This window comes from Phoxinus phoxinus (assembly GCF_949152265.1).
Source record: "Phoxinus phoxinus genome assembly, chromosome: 25".
Taxonomy (NCBI): domain Eukaryota; kingdom Metazoa; phylum Chordata; class Actinopteri; order Cypriniformes; family Leuciscidae; genus Phoxinus; species Phoxinus phoxinus.
Window position 1 is genome coordinate 17,636,345 of NC_136900.1, and position 16,030 is coordinate 17,652,374.

General features: G+C 37.4%; 1 protein-coding gene across 3 annotated transcripts in view; it reads left to right on the forward strand.

Annotated features, from left to right (window-relative positions):
• Positions 1 to 16,030, forward strand: part of LOC306993816 (transcription initiation factor TFIID subunit 4) — a 38,034-nt gene that overhangs the window by 15,113 nt on the left and 6,891 nt on the right. For all 3 annotated transcript variants that reach the window (XM_079603926.1, XM_079603927.1, XM_079603925.1), the window contains exons 12-13: positions 1,336 to 1,392; positions 7,419 to 7,538. In XM_079603926.1, the coding sequence (XP_079460052.1) occupies positions 1,336 to 1,392; positions 7,419 to 7,538 (177 nt within the window). The remainder of the gene's footprint in view (positions 1 to 1,335; positions 1,393 to 7,418; positions 7,539 to 16,030) is intronic.

Sequence of the window (16,030 nt, forward strand, 5' to 3'; positions counted from 1 at the left end):
ATATAGATCTGTTCAGGAATTTTGTATTACCGATTTTAAATTCTGACTGATATGATAGGCCGATAATTATTTCCATGTTATGGCAGATAACTGATAAATGGCCAATAATACAATTCTATACTATTGTCTAAATTTTTTAAAGGATTGTTCTAGATACTATAAGTGAGGCATTGCAACATTATAACAGTATGAAAAATGGTGAGATTTGATAATTACATTTAACATTGATATTAAATTAGTAGGTATTACATTTAACTTTAAATGTTAGATGCGGCAGAGGTAATCTAAATGTAAAAATAGGGGAACAATCGAGCAATAAATATCAATTGATCAATACCGTTAAATTAAGCAAAACATTTTTTTAAATCTAATAGCGGCTGATAATGTATACTCCGTTTTTGTGGGACAAGTCAAAATTATTGTCTGTGGTAATCGACTGCGTGTCACAGATGTTGCTGATACAACTAGTATTGAAGTCAGAACATGTACAGTAATCTTCTTACTGGGATTTAAGTTAACCAAAACAATTAATTCCCATCCCTATATATAGGTCTGTTCAGGAAATACATATTACTCGCACATCAGTTCCTAACTATTTCATTTGTGATGGTGACACTTGAGACTACATATAGATTCCAAAGCAGCAACAAACGGCTAGTAGCACCTTCCCAGCATGCATTGCTCTCCCTTGAAGTTTCACTCTTTAAGATTTGGTGGGGGTGTGACAATTTCCCACAGGAAAAGAACATGGGAACATGAAAGCAGAGGTAATTAGTTGACTTAAACGACAAATGCTGATGATGACGCTGACAATGTCCCGCTCCAAAGCAACTCCCAGTGCAGCGGCGTCCCTATTCTAATTAATGCAGTCGGCTAATTGAGATGTCAGCCAGTAGATAATTGTTCTTATGTTGCTGTTGTTGGTCTCATATAAGTACTGTTTGGGAATAAATTTGACCTATTTACATGCACATCACTGCGTAACAGCAGTTTGTCAACATGGTAGAATTATTAGACACGTCCTAATTGGAGACATTGTTTTCTCAATATGCAGCTAAAGTTCAGGTAAATGTCAGGTTAAAGGACTAGGTCACCGAAGGGGAAAAAAACTTTGATTTACTTGATATGCTTTCATTCTTAATCTGTACTCTGTTTTTCTTTTTCTTTTGTGTGAACACAAATGTAGAGATTTATTTTATTTATTTTTTTTACAACTATTTTGATACCTTTTGATTGTTTTCTGAACCGATATTTATACTCTAATATTGTTCATATAAATGCTGGATATAATTTAAACCAGTCTATTTTGGTTCTAATGTTTCTCTTTGCTTGCAGAGTCGCTCGAGGCAGGAGGATCCCGAACAGGCCCGGCTTAAACAGAAAGCTAAAGAGGTGAGCTTTATGGAAGACTATTTAATAGTACTAATAAAAGTGCTCGACATACATTTTTCATGATTATGCCATTGCTATGACTTTGACATCATTTAGACTGACATTGAGACAAATGGTCGTATGCGTCTCCTAACAAGTTTATTACAGTATGGGGGAGAAGTCATCATTTTGCTCAGATGTCACACCGCACCGCTGCCATAATGAGTCTAATATGGGCTAATCTTTGGCTTGTGGGGGCATGACATGTCTGAGCACTATGAATTTTTCATCAGGTTTAATGGCATTGAACGCAAAAATACTTTAAGCAGATATTTTGAAGAATGGCTCGGTTGCTGTTTTCCATGCAATAAGAATGAATGGGGCCTGGTGCTGTCAATCTTCAAATGGATACCATATCACCATAAAAGTATTTTAAAAAATGGTTAATACGCTATATTATAATACAAGGGTGTGCTATATTCCAGGTCTTCTGAAGTCAACCAATAGCTTTGTGTGAGGAACAGACTTGTGGTGCACAAATATTAGGTTGATACCGATAAGCCGATAATTATTTGTATGATATGCCCAATAGAGGATATATGGATAATGTTATGAATCTGTACGACTTTATTAAAGAAAATTAACAGCATAAAATCTATTACATGCACATAGCAACTCAGTCTTAAAGGTGGTGATGTTCTTTAAGAGCTCTTCTCTTTTTTTGCTCTAATCTTTCGCTATCCCTACATATAGTAGATGTAGATAAATATGAAGCTTGCATCACCCGGGTTCCCTTGACAAAAACCCAATAGGATTTTTCCATTGACTTGAATTATTGCAGAAAATAAGATCTGTGTTAAACAAAGGCTTATGATTCTTAAATATTTTGTTCATCATGATAATCTTCATAAATTCTATGAATTTTAAAGCGCAAATACAATCGTTAGGAGTCAAAAGCTAAACGTAAGCTATTAAATGAACTACACCAGGGTCACATGACTTTAACATCACCATCACTAAGTTTCCAAAACTCCAGTCTTTGTTTAAAAACATTTTCCCTGAAAGTTCAAGTCATAATAGTTTGCAAGAGCGAGTGGAAGAGTTAACCTGTTCAGTGTGATGATGTTCCCGACAGCCTCTGTAGTCCCTTTTAGACACTAGACACTTTTAGACACACCATTTCACAATTTTAAATCGTAGAATAAAATAAAACGTGAAAAAAAGTTTTATATATATATATATAAAAAAATACATATATATATTTTTTATTAATTTTTTAATGCCCCGTTTGGACTCGGCTTACTAAAAAAAGATTTCTCATTAGCACAGTGAACAGCTTTCCGCCTGTAATTTTCATTGGATGCCAAGCAGGAACTAACAATTTTGGATACAGCAAATTGGCTCATTTTTAGAAAAAGACACATGTCTCTGTTGTCATATCCCCTCCCTTTCTGTAAATAAGCTTTTTACACACCATATGTCGCAATGTCACCATATGTCTCTGTTTGTATTGACAACTACTGTTGGATCTCATCCGTCAAAGAGGATTTTTTTTCTAACCACCAGTGATCATTCAAAGCATGTTTTATTCAAATCTAGAGCCGCATAGCCCATTGTCTCTCTGTTGCTGTGGATATATTGTTTGTTTCAGCACTCTGTTGTTTTTCTTACCTGAGGGCATATAGTTATGGAGAAAGAGAGAAGCACTTCTTGAAGCTTCTTTGGTCTTGCTGCATCTACTTTTTTCAGATCACAGTATAGCTAACTAGACTAAAGAGAAACGCTGAACAGTACACTTCTATATATTTATTTACATGATTCACCTCAAAGCAAGAATAGCAGCTCCTCATCATAAGGCCTGTCTTAAAGCCTAGACAGATTCCTCCTCCCTTCTCCGAACCCCTGATTTCTTACCTCGACTTACTACTGAAAGAAGACGTGGGACGCGTCAAAGGGTTGTCTCCTTTTTTATATAGTGGATTTTTAGTATATATATAATATTTTTCATATATTATGAAAAATATACAAAAATATGTTTTCATTATATTGAAATTACATTATAGCTGTATAGTTTACAGAGATTATTGCAAATTAAGCAATGAAAATGTAAATATATTTAAATATATATATATATAATAAAATTGTCAGAAATATTTTTACATCTTTTATTAAATATTCGTCAAAAATATATATATATTTAATTATAATTTATATTATAATTATAAAAATATATGTATAAGTATTAAACCATTTTATATGTATATGTGTAAATAAAAAAAACTAATGTAAATTTACTTTTTCACTAAACATTCAAAACATTAAAAAAGAATAATAATAATAATAAAAAACAATAATGCTGTTAACCTTTATTTAATTAGCAATAAATGCTTTAAATTATACAGCTATAACGTATTTTAGTATTGTAAATTGTTACATTTTTAAATTGTTAAAAACACTCCTCAAGGTGTTTGTTGTCATCATATTTTTAACCGCACAGATTATATTGGCTGATTCATCAAGTTGAAGACATCCAACAACTTAATTTAGTGCCCAAGATTTTCATAACTGCCCATGTTGTATACATATTCTGATGCCACTGGGGTGTGAAAACAGATTTTGGAAACTTGCTCTGCCGTCTTGTTTTCTTGGATTGTTGGCTCATTATCAAGCGTTTACTCCGCGTGCTTCACCTTCTTAATAAGGCGTTCTGGAAAGTGATAGATCCTTCAAAACCTCCAGAGCCCAAAACTGCCACTCACTCGCTGAAAAACACTGCAGCTGATATTCAGCATATCAAAGACTCCAGGAATCATGCTGGAATTAGGATCAAGAATCATGCTCGTGTTTTCTCATGTCCTTGACTTCATCCAGCGCCCCTAATTGAACCGCTACACTCAGCGTCAACCTGTGCTGTTATTAAGGTGTTTCTCTCAGGCGAGTCATTCTGGTGGGCCGGACTGCAGATAAGGATCAATAGAGATGGAGAGCAGCGCTGGCAGGCTCACTGTCTCTGCCTTTCTCTCTCGCCTGACCTTTGTAAATGATTATAGACTACAAGCATTTCTTTCTTCACTGCCTCCTGTCTCTCCGTCTCGCCAACAGACAGGTAGGCAATTGAGAGAAAATGGCATTTCGACAAAACTAGTAGTTTCTAAACTCAGCCTTTTGGGCAAGTACACATCAACATCACCTAAAAGTAATATAGCAAATATACAACAGAAAATTAGATATGTTTTTATTATTATATATTTTATATATAAATACATTTCTGTTCGAAATTTTGGGGTCAGTAAGATTTTTTTTTTTTAAGTAGATAAATATTTTTTTCTTTTTTCCAAGGATGGATAGAGTTGATCAATAATGGCAGTAAAGACATTTATAATGTTACAAAATATTTCTATTTCAAATAAATGCTGCTCTTTTGAACTTTCTATTTATCTTCGAATCCTGAAACATTTATAACAATTTCATAAAAATATTAAGCAGCACAGCTGTTTTTAACATTGATAATAAGCACCATGTGACTGAAAACTGGAGTAGTATTATAATAAATAAATAAATATATATATTATAATACTATACTCTTAAATACTTATTATTAATTTACCTTTTTTTCCAGCATCATGAATATACATTAGCCCAGATTTTTATTTTATTTTTTTGATTTTTTACTTTTTCTGTACTGATTTTCAGATGTTTCTGTACGGATTCAAGACCTTATATAAATATATATATATATATATATAATGTATGTGAAATTGGATTAAAAAGAAGAAGAATTCAATTTAAAAGTCAAGTGTAACATTTCTGTGATGACAGAAATAATATAGCACTCTAAAACTCGCTTTGTCTTCCATTGCTCGTCCAAACAAATTGTCCGGCCCCAAACTTGCACCATTGGTTGAGAAATGTTCTTTATCATAATATTTATAACATAAAAAAATTACACTTTTCAGCTTTTGTTTTAGAGTTGATAACTGGACTCTGACACTGAATATAACATGCAAATTGGTAAGGTCATGTGACAGTGATGTGACGTTATCATTATTGCATACTGTTTCACATACTAAACCATGCAGTGTAAAGTATACACTGTGTAGTAAGCAAGCAGTATGCCACTGTTCCATTCTGAATCGTAGCCGTAGTGTTGCAGCGCTTTTGATTTTAATGAGGTAATTGGAGAATCTTCAATCGGTATTCACAGTGCAACCGTGTTAAAGTTGAGCAGCAGGATTTGTGATTGAGGTCAGTCATTAAACAGTGATTATGTGGAGCCACAGAGCTCTGGATTACAGATGGCGTAACTAGGTTCCCCTTTCACTCCTCATCAAATAATCGAATATGAACGCAAGTCAGCGCTCTAGCTGCAGGCGGCGACACCAAACAGTGCCTGTCCTTCTAGAACCTTCCATTTAACACCCCAAGAGTGGCTGCATTGTGTCCATTCAGGGCCTTCTTACCTCGCATTACTTCAAATAGATTCACACACCATGCCGTCTGCGTCTCTTTTATGTGTCCTCGGGCTCATTCACCGTAGCTGTCAGGGTCAGGTGAAAGTTCAGTGCACCAGATCACTGACATGCAGCAGTCGCGCTGGGCATGTTTACGTGTCAGCTCGCTCTCTCCGGGGCATCCATGCGTGTGCATGCAATGTGCACAACTTCCCTTCCGATTAGCATAACCCTGGCTTAATTAGCATGTAAACGTTGTCTTGAATTAGCGGTTTGTCAATTTCTCCCTCTTCATTATGTTATTTAGTTTGTATTTGTGAAAGGAGGGGCAGGCTGCACAATTATTTGAACAAATTGTTTTTAGCAGCACAAGTGACAAATTCAGTCAATTAAAAGTAATATACATACACAATGAAAATCAGTCACTCACATCATTCCTGGAATATTGAATAGTCTTGTGTATTCTCACAGGTCCATCAAAAAGGCAAGTACCCCTTTATCAATTGAAACAAAACCAGAAATTTGTTCCTATTAAATTCAAATATACTAATATATTTAATTATTAATATATCACAATACAAATCCCCTTAAATTAAAATTAAAACAAGAAAGTGTGTGTGCGCATGTGTATATGTACAAACACTTAGTAAATATACATGCATTCATATAAAAGTTGTTTGTTTTTTTATAATATATATTATTAATATTAGACATTTTATGAAACAGAATGTTAACAAAACAAAAATCATAAGAGTATGATCACAGTTAGTTAGCTCTTAAGATATTGACAGCCCAGTATTTTAGATTTTCTTTTATTTAACTTAACAAAATTAAACTATTTCCAGGTCATCCTGGTATGGGAATCTCTTTTTGGAACGTCATCCGTCCTGTACCCCTCCTCTAATGTTTTGTTCCCACATTTCCCCCACTTCACTTCATAACTCCTGTGGCCACTGCTGCTCAGTGAATGCACTTTCTAAAAGGGCTGTCGATGACACACAAAACCGTTCTTGCTGCTAGTGTTTTTTTTGCGAGTTCATGGCCGCAGTGGTGTGAGTGTCAGGGTGAGGAGAGGTGAGGACTCTCTCTGCAATCTGTGCCCAGCAGCACTCACTCCGAGCGGGGGAACAGAGGACGCGCTGCCCCCCTCCTCATCCACCCCTCCCGGCATGGCTGGCTCTGTCACTGCCTGCTAGGGTGAGATGACTTTACCTGCGGGCTGTGCTTTTTGAAAATCGCTCGCTCTCTCATTCTCAAACACTCACTCACTTTCTCTCTCATTCCCTCGTGAAAAGAAATTGAATTAAGCACCCAGATACGGAAAAAGCTCTGAGTTATTTGCTGCATTGAAGCTGTGCATGATGTTCGGAGCTTCATTTGCTCTATAGAGCTCTTCAGGGCAGTTTGGAATGAATGTAAAATACACAGCATACACATATTTGAAAATGATAATTCAAGTAAAAGAATGTGATCCACAGTAATACTTATTTGGGGACTTGTTTTTCACAGACCTAGACAATGCATGTCTGTTTCGCATGAGTTGTTTTGATATACCGTTCATCCAGTTGATATTGATTGAATGTTCTTGCCATTCAGATGCAGCAGCAGGAACTCGCCCAGATGAGACAGCGGGATGCCAACCTTACAGCCCTTGCTGCCATTGGACCCCGCAAGAAACGCAAGCTTGACTCTCCTGGGGCCTCAGCAGGTGCAGAGGTAAGACCCTTGGGCCCTTTTTTATATGGACCTCGAAACTAAGGTTCATTTGGGCCAATGCTAAGTAGATTAAAGCATGTCAGCTCCTGAAATGCAATATGTTTCTCTCAGAATTATTTAAACCCAGCAAATGTTTAAAACATTTTTTTATATAGTTTTCTACTTTAATGTAGTATAACAATGACCAGACACTTTTGCCATAAACCAAACTAACCAGCTCATGTGGTTCATATTACAAACATGAAATAGTAACTTGAAATGGAATTAAGATTGTACAAGATTGTGTTATCTACTAAATGTCTTTTGAGCGAATGAACTACAAAGCACTGGTAATATTGTCAAAAAACTGGTAAAACAAAAATATTTTTGTTGGGAATCTGACTGTTGCACTCACAAGCTTATAATATATGGCCATAATAAATGCCCCAACCAGAGATATGCTGATTGGCTTGTTTGCTTGGGCAAAGCTTATTTGTGCTAATTTAGTAAATCAAGCAAGTGTCATTTCAGTTCTATGTAAATAATGTGACTTCACATGCTGCCGCCCATGGCAAATTATCAATAAGAGATGTGCCAGACGGTATTGCACATAAACGATCATTACCACTATTAACATTAACAGTAGGGGCTGCCTTCTAATGACCCGCCACATGTTTTAGATCTTCTCTTTACTTGCATTGGAACAATCTGCTGCTGTGGAGGGCACTAAATGTCCCTTTATGGAGAGCATAAATAACCAAATAAAAGCATTATTTCTGCTCTATGAATGCACTGCCGACCTCTTTCACTATGGATTACCTTCATCCACCCACATAAAACATAACCAAAACAGATCAGCAAACAGAATCAAACTTTTATTACATAACTTCATGCATTCCCAGATGCCTTTTTTTGGTGTCACAGGTAAGAGCGTTTACGTCATATGCGTCCAGAATGAAGGCAAGTAGATGTCTTCTCTCTTTGTTTTCACCCCATCATTTCTGTCTTTCACATCCAACTCAACGTTGCCTTCGGCAGTGCCTCCCCCAACATGTGCGCAGAAACTCGCGCACACACTGCCTCAGTATGGAGCAAAGCGAATATGACTTTTCTAAAGGGGTCGGTCCTCGCCCAGAGGTCCATGGCTGGGCCTGCTCTGAAGGGTCCAGTCAGAGATTTCATCACAGCAATGTGCCTGAAGGGCAGCATGGCCCGGAGCGGGAGGCAGCCATGTCATTATGGCTCCACTCATTCTTCCCCCACCCCCGTGTCCTGACAGCAAAATACCTCGTCCTTGCTCCCTGTTCGCTCTCCGTGAGCTTCCTGTGGTGTCGTTCTGCGGGGAACTTTGTCGGGGACATAGTGATAAAATACTCAAGTTCTTGTTTGCAGCGGTTGAGGAAAGGGCACAGTTTTCTGCTTGCCCTTTGTCTGGCCTCGACGCCCTTGAGGCGGTTTGTTGTTTAATTGCTATTCCGTCTGTCTTTGGGTTGATGAAGCGTTTAGGCCAGAGGGCAGCCCTGCAGAACTGCTCGAGGGTAGATTAGTCACAAGGGCAGGTGATGAGGACGTTTCTGAAGGGCGAGTTTTAGGGCACGCTGTAATAAAGGCCGCTGAGTTCCTGTGGGCCTGCATACCAGACTGAGCCTGGGGGCAGATCACACATGAGGGTTCAGAGTTGAGCTGTCCTAACATGGGCAGCCCATATTAACATGTTCATCTCAGTCCTGAGGCCAGGGGGATGAAGAGGATGACAGATTGAGAAACAATCCATGTGGAAAAAGAGGAAGAGAAGATGTTTTCATATTATCTGCTGCACTTCCTGAACAATTTTTTTATTTTTTAAGATCAACAATTCTTGACGCAAACTAACCGTGAGCATCTTCTCGCCGTGCATAAATTTCATAAGTGTAACATGTTGGCTTTAACTTTCAGTTCGATTTGTGAAAAGTGAGTGTTACACACCTTCATTGTGTTCCAAACCTTTTATGACTTTCTTCTCTGAAACAAAAATACAAATTGAAGATATGGATGCACCATTGATCAGTACTGCACATTTTTTCTTATTGTATCTCTGCACATCTTATATTATTACTACAATTTTTTTTTTTTTTAAGATCACCATTATTCTTGGCGTCCACTAACCACAAGCAAATTCTCGGCCCGCATGCATTCCGTAACATGTTGGGTCTAACTTTCGGTTCAAGTCAAGAAAAGCGAGTATTGTGAGAAGGAAAAATGGAGACGAAAAGCAAGAAGAAATGTATCTCTCGTAAAGAAAAGGAGAATGAATATACGGTTGCCCTTCCCTGCAGCAGAATTAACAGGCATCACATGGAAAACAATCTCAGCCCCGGCTATGAAAGAGAGGAGAGGGCCATTAAAAGCAGCCTGAAGGGATGGACTGGACCCAATATCACTAAAGCAAGCTCTCACTCACTGAAGTGAGGGCTCGCTCACAGGCAAAGAACCGTGCAGAGTTCTATAGCCACAATTAAAATCTCCCCCTCTGCCAGATCGGCCAGAGGGCAGAGACTGAATGGGGGGAGGGAGGGGGACGTGGGGGCAGACATGGAATACCAAAGGCAGATTGAAATGTGTAGCCAGTAATGAGCACTACCAAAGCATAGCTTTTTGCAGCAGCGGTCTAAAGTTTAAACATTACCAGTCATTGAACTGAGAGTGTGGTTGTTCTGAATGTATCATTAAAGGGACCGTTCATTCAAAATTTTACATCATCATCATCATTTACTCAGCCTCATATTGTTCTAAACCTGTATGACTGACTTTTCTGCAACAAAGACAAACTGCATATAGGGATGCACAATAGATCAGTAATTTATATATTTACAAAATTCTTATTTGCAATTTTGACCTTGTAATTCTTGATCTAAATTGTTGTTTCAGGAAGTTATGACACATCTCTCTCTATTATGTTCTCTAATTATGACAGATTTCTCAAAGTATGCCAGACTTTTCCAATCATTTAGTCAGCTTACTTTGTAAAAAAAAAAAAAAGCAACTGCAAGCTTGCATTCAGATTTGCCTCCATTTAATCAGAAACTAATGAATAGAACCAATTCCCATCCTACTTTTTTTTTGTGTGATTTTTCTTTTTTTTCCAGATATGTAAGAAAAGATTTATTGCTATTATGTTTCATTGCGACTTTAATCTAAATTTCAAAATCAATATACATTTTTCCTGAATTCACAATTGATTTGTTTTATTTTTAGTTTTTTAATTGTATTTAGACAAAATAGTAATATAATTTTAATATCAGTGCATCCCTAATTGCATAGTGTCCAGAGCTCTTTTTCCATAATGGGCACTGGCACTGTTAAACTTCCAAAAAACTGTCTGTATGACTCGTGCACCACATTTCAAGCCGTCGTACGCAATAAAAAAAAAAATATTAATTTTTTGTCAGCTTTTCCTCAGGTTTCCAGTAGGCTCCCATTTTCTGTCCCCTACATGCCTTAAACCTTGTGCTTTATCTCTGCGGTTTGTTACCGTTGTGTAAAGTTGGATCATTAATATAAAATTCACACAGATTCTCTTGTTTTCTGTGGCAGATTTTGCCGGTTGATTGGAGCTCCAGTGTTTTTTTTTAATGCACGGTGATGTGATGAGTCTTGTGTGCGCTATCTGTGGGTTATCTGCATGTGTTTTGACATGATAAGAAGGAGCATGAAGAGTCTGTTATCAGTTTGTAGGGGTTGCGCGGAATAACATAATGCCAAAAATTGCCTCTTTCTGACCCCAGGCTATCATTGCAAGAAGTGGAAGGTCTTTGTTAGTGGTTTGGGCTTTGTAAGAGTGATGATGTGTTCTGTTTTTCTTAATTTTGTATTGATCAATTCCTGCTTTGACAAGCATTTTTTCATCCAATATATTAAGGGAGGTTAAATTGGGTTTATTTGTTCGACCCAGAAATGTCCTGTTGTCAGACTGAAAAGGATTTTAAATTGGAGGGCTAGTTACCGAAAATTCAACTGCAGTCAGAAATAATGTAATAAAAAATATATATAAAAAAAGTGGTTGCAAATATTTTTGTGGTTTTATTACCCTAATTAATGTGTACAATATTACTTTGTAGATCTGGGCATTACTGCTATATAATTCATTTCGGTAAATAAACAATGCTAATCTTTTTACGTACATCACTTATTTTTGTCCCACAACACGCATAATAGAAAACTTGCTTAAAGACACAAGCAATGTGTAACACTTGATGGACTTATTGTAGTTTGTACAGGGAGTTGACAAAATGGAAAATCCCTTGCAGTATGTAGCTATGATCAAATGAAGAGCAGGGCCTCCAGAATATTTTCAGTCCTTCTTGGAATACTGTTATAAAAGTCTTGATGTGTGAGGAGTGGAATATTGCATCATTCTCCATGAGAAAAGTGCCTTGAAGGATGAAGGATAGGGAATTTTCTATTCATACTGTGTGTTTGAGAACTTCACATGATGGTTTGGGTTTGATGATGCTCAGATTGAGAACTTGGTGAGACCACAAATGCATTTGACCTTATCTTGGCTTAAAACATATTATCAAACCATATACCTGTCTGGATGTAGGAGAAAAGAAGAAACATGGCTCTTCAGAACATTACCTTTTTCCGTTGCTCTGGGGTTTGTTTAGTGTTCTTGCTCCAATTTAAGCATCATTTGTTGCCGTTTTGCAATTACCGAATGGCAGCTCAACCATATTTCAGCTTTCATGACCAGTTCATGTTCAGCGCGTCTCGGAGTACTTTTACTACTTTCTGTTCTTTGTTGCTTGGATTGAGATTATCTTGTTTGTGTAGTCACTCTTAGCATTGCACCCTTTCGTCTTTTTTTTACCTGTTATGGCTAATAAAGTTTTTGTAGGATATTTGGTAAAATGAATAAGGTGCTCTAAATTCAGTTCCAGCAATAACAGCACAATAGACCTCAAAGAGGAACGTTTCCAGCCATCAACTCTTTTAGAATGCAAGTGCATGCTTTTCGCCAGCTTATAATGATGCCCCTCTATTTTGCCCACATCAATGAAAAAGCATTCGGCTCCGTCAACAAAGTCAAGCCTTTGGCGCTTTTAAGATGCCCATCTCAGAAATTAATTACCTCCCTTGTTAATCTTTGCTAATTAAAATTGTAAGTTTATTGGTTCATGATGGCCATGGAAGGACAACTTGGTGAGTGTTTCCTCCAACTGCAAGAGTTTTGTGAAAGTTGGCTTTAGTGACACAAATCAGAACAGTGGGAGACTCTTGGATTTATTGGACTGATATAGCTGTTGAGACACAAGTTTTTACCCTCTCTTTTTTTTCAAGAATTTTACTTTTGTACCCACATATGGTGACATCCTTTTGTCCCTTTTTGTTTCGTGAAGAAAGAAAACAGTTGGTCCAAGATTAGCTGCAGAGGTTGCCTACATGTAGACTAATCCATTAGTGTGGATAGGTTATTGGCTTCCTTTCTGCTGCTCAAATGGAAACCCATTAACGGAGGTAATGTGTGCCTCTGGCGAAGCCCACGGCACGGAGGCAGTGGAGGGTGTATGTCTCATGGAGCAAACACACACTAGTGTTTAGAAGACTAACAGTCTCCTGAACAGAGGAGCCAAATATTTCTTTTACTGTCTCTTTCTTTCTCTTGTTTTGTTTCTTTTTTTCCGTAAATGTTTTATGCTTGTCCTCCTTTAACTCTTTTCTCTGTCTTTCACTCTATATATCTCGTACTTTCAACTGTTTTCGCTTTTATTCTCTCTCTCTCTCTCTTTCGTTCTTTTGCTTTCTCCTGACGCTCTCTGGCTGACACTGGCTTGGGTACAGAGTCACATTGATCTGTGAAAAATCCTTCAGGCAATCATGAAATATTAAATTCAAGTCGTACTCTACACACTTCTCTCCTTTCTCTTTCATTCCCTCTCTCTCTTTATCGCTTTCCTTCCCGATTCGCCATGTCCTTCCTTGCGTTTAGTTTATTCGCACTCCATTTCATCAGTTGGAACAAGTTACAACCTTGCACAAGTCGTACAGACTGATCTCTATCTGCGTTTTAAGCGTTTGTATCTAAATCTTAAATGTAAACACCTTTCTGGAGTTATTAACCAGAACAGTCAGTCCCAAAGCACTCTTATTAAAGCATTCAAGAGCATTAATTTGTTGATGCTATAAAAACAAAATGGTTGTCTAATTTATGTAAATCATGTGATTGAGATTGACCATCAATTGACCATTGATTAGATTGACCATGGGCGTATGTTTCCTCAGTTGGTATACACATTGTGGTTGTGAATGTTTATACCAATTGAGGAAATGTTGATTTTTTTCGATTTATATATATTTGTTCCTCAAGTGGTTTATACATTGTGGTTCTTAATTTCATATTTATACTAGTTTCGTTGGATTTAAGAGGAAAAAGAGTGCTGATCTATTTCCGGTGTATTTGTCGACGGCTTAAAGAATACATCTAAATGGTTATAATACATTCTTAGATTTCCTGCCCTTATTTTTTATTTTTTTTCTCCCCCACTGCCAGAGATCTCTGGTTGGTTGTGTAAATAATCTGTTTCATATTACCGCAATGACCCTCTGTGTATGTAGAAGCCAGAGGGGTATTGGCACCATCTTGGCTTACCCTCCTGATTCCCTCAAGCTGTTCAGCTACCATTACAGCCCGTGCTATTACTCTTTATACATTGTGTTTATTCTGGATTGAAACACAGTAGGCATGCATCTCGCCATGCAGAATATAACCTTAACAATGTTCGTTAAATCAGCTTATTTTGAAAGTTGAGAGACACAAAATCAGTAGTAGTGGAGACATTCAGTCCACTGTAATGGAAAAATGTTTGTATTCCAAACTAAAAGAGTGTTTTAAAGACCATCATGCCACAATCTTTGTTGAGCTACTTCGTGTGTTTTGTATAGCATCGCCCTCGAGCTTAATGTGTACCTTGTAGCCATGTAAGCTGTTGACAAGTGCTCTTTTTTTGTACAGGCAACACAATGTGGGAGAGCTGTTTGAATTGCAGGCAGATGTAGGCAGAATGTTCGTTCTCCCGCAAGTGCTGCCTGAAGCATCCCGGTTCTTTGTGCTGAGAGAGTGAAACAAGGCGAGAAAGGGATATGCTGTTTCTAAAATGTGTGCAGAATATTTGTGAATTTGCACCGTGGAAATTTACCACTCAAATTTGAGAGGCGTACATTGTCAGAGTGTCAAATTAGACTCTTAAATTATGCTTAATCCTGAAAAAAAAAAACAGATTGGGAGAGGTCTGGAGATGTCAGCTCCTACAGCCCGGGTGAATCACAGAATGTGGCATCTTCTGACATTCATATCTGATCCAAGTGTTTGGCATACATGCTGCACTTTTGGTTTACTGAAAAAAAAAAATACTTTCCCTTTTGGTGGTTATTAGAAATGATTATGGCAGATTTGAGAACTTTGTATATTGATAAATGCTAGTGATAGATATCTAGACCATTGACATACCTAGAGACTATAGAGTTGGGGTGGGTTCTTTTAATGGATAATGTGATCAGCTACCTCTGAGAACACCCTAGAAACACCATAGCAACCAAACTCAAAACAGCTAGCTTGTTATATGGTTGTTAGGATGTTTTTAGGGTTTTACCAACTGCATAGCAACATGCTAAAAAAAAATAGGATGTTATGTGGTTGTTAGGGTGTTTCTATGGTTATCTGGGTAGATTTTAACAACCGCATAGCAAAATGTGGGGAAAAAAATCTAGAAAAAATAGCATGTTATGTGGTTGTTAGTGTGTTTCTAGGGTTATGTGGGTAGGCTTTAACAACCCCATAGCAACATGCTAATAAAAACATCTAGAAAAACTAGCATGTTATGTGGTTGCTAGGGTGTTTCTAGGGTTAAATGGGTGTTTTTTTTTTTAGCAACCACATTGCAACCTGCTAAAATAACCCCTTAACAACTGTATAGCAACATGCTAAAACCACTCAAAACACAATTGAAAGGCAATAACAACCACCCAGAATACTTTAGAGGATCTAGTTTTAACTATTCCATTAGTGGCTCTCAATTTAATTTTTAGTAAAGGATGAAGGGGAAAAAAACATGTTTGATTTAAGGGTTTGAATTTGATGGTGTGTTGGATTCAGGGTTAATTTAAGGGTTTAGTAGCATCTTCACCAGTTGGACTTTGTTGTGTCTGTACTTAATTGTGTGGTGAGGTAATGCTGGAACACCACAAAACCTTATATGCTCTTGCTTTGGTTGGGGCCGCAGGCCTGGATTTTATTCCAGCTCTGCCCCTCAGCTCCTCAACTTCACTGGAGGCAAAGGAACTGCAGCTTTGCCACTATTTCACTAATTAGAAAATCCCCTTCCCCACAGCAAGACTTTTTAATTATGTGTAGTGTCAACTACTTTACAGATTTAATCCATGGATAATACACACCGAACCACAAACTAGGATTGTGTCATAAATGGGCTAGAAAAGTGACCATGGTCTTAGCAGCTTTCGTCGAACCATCTTACACT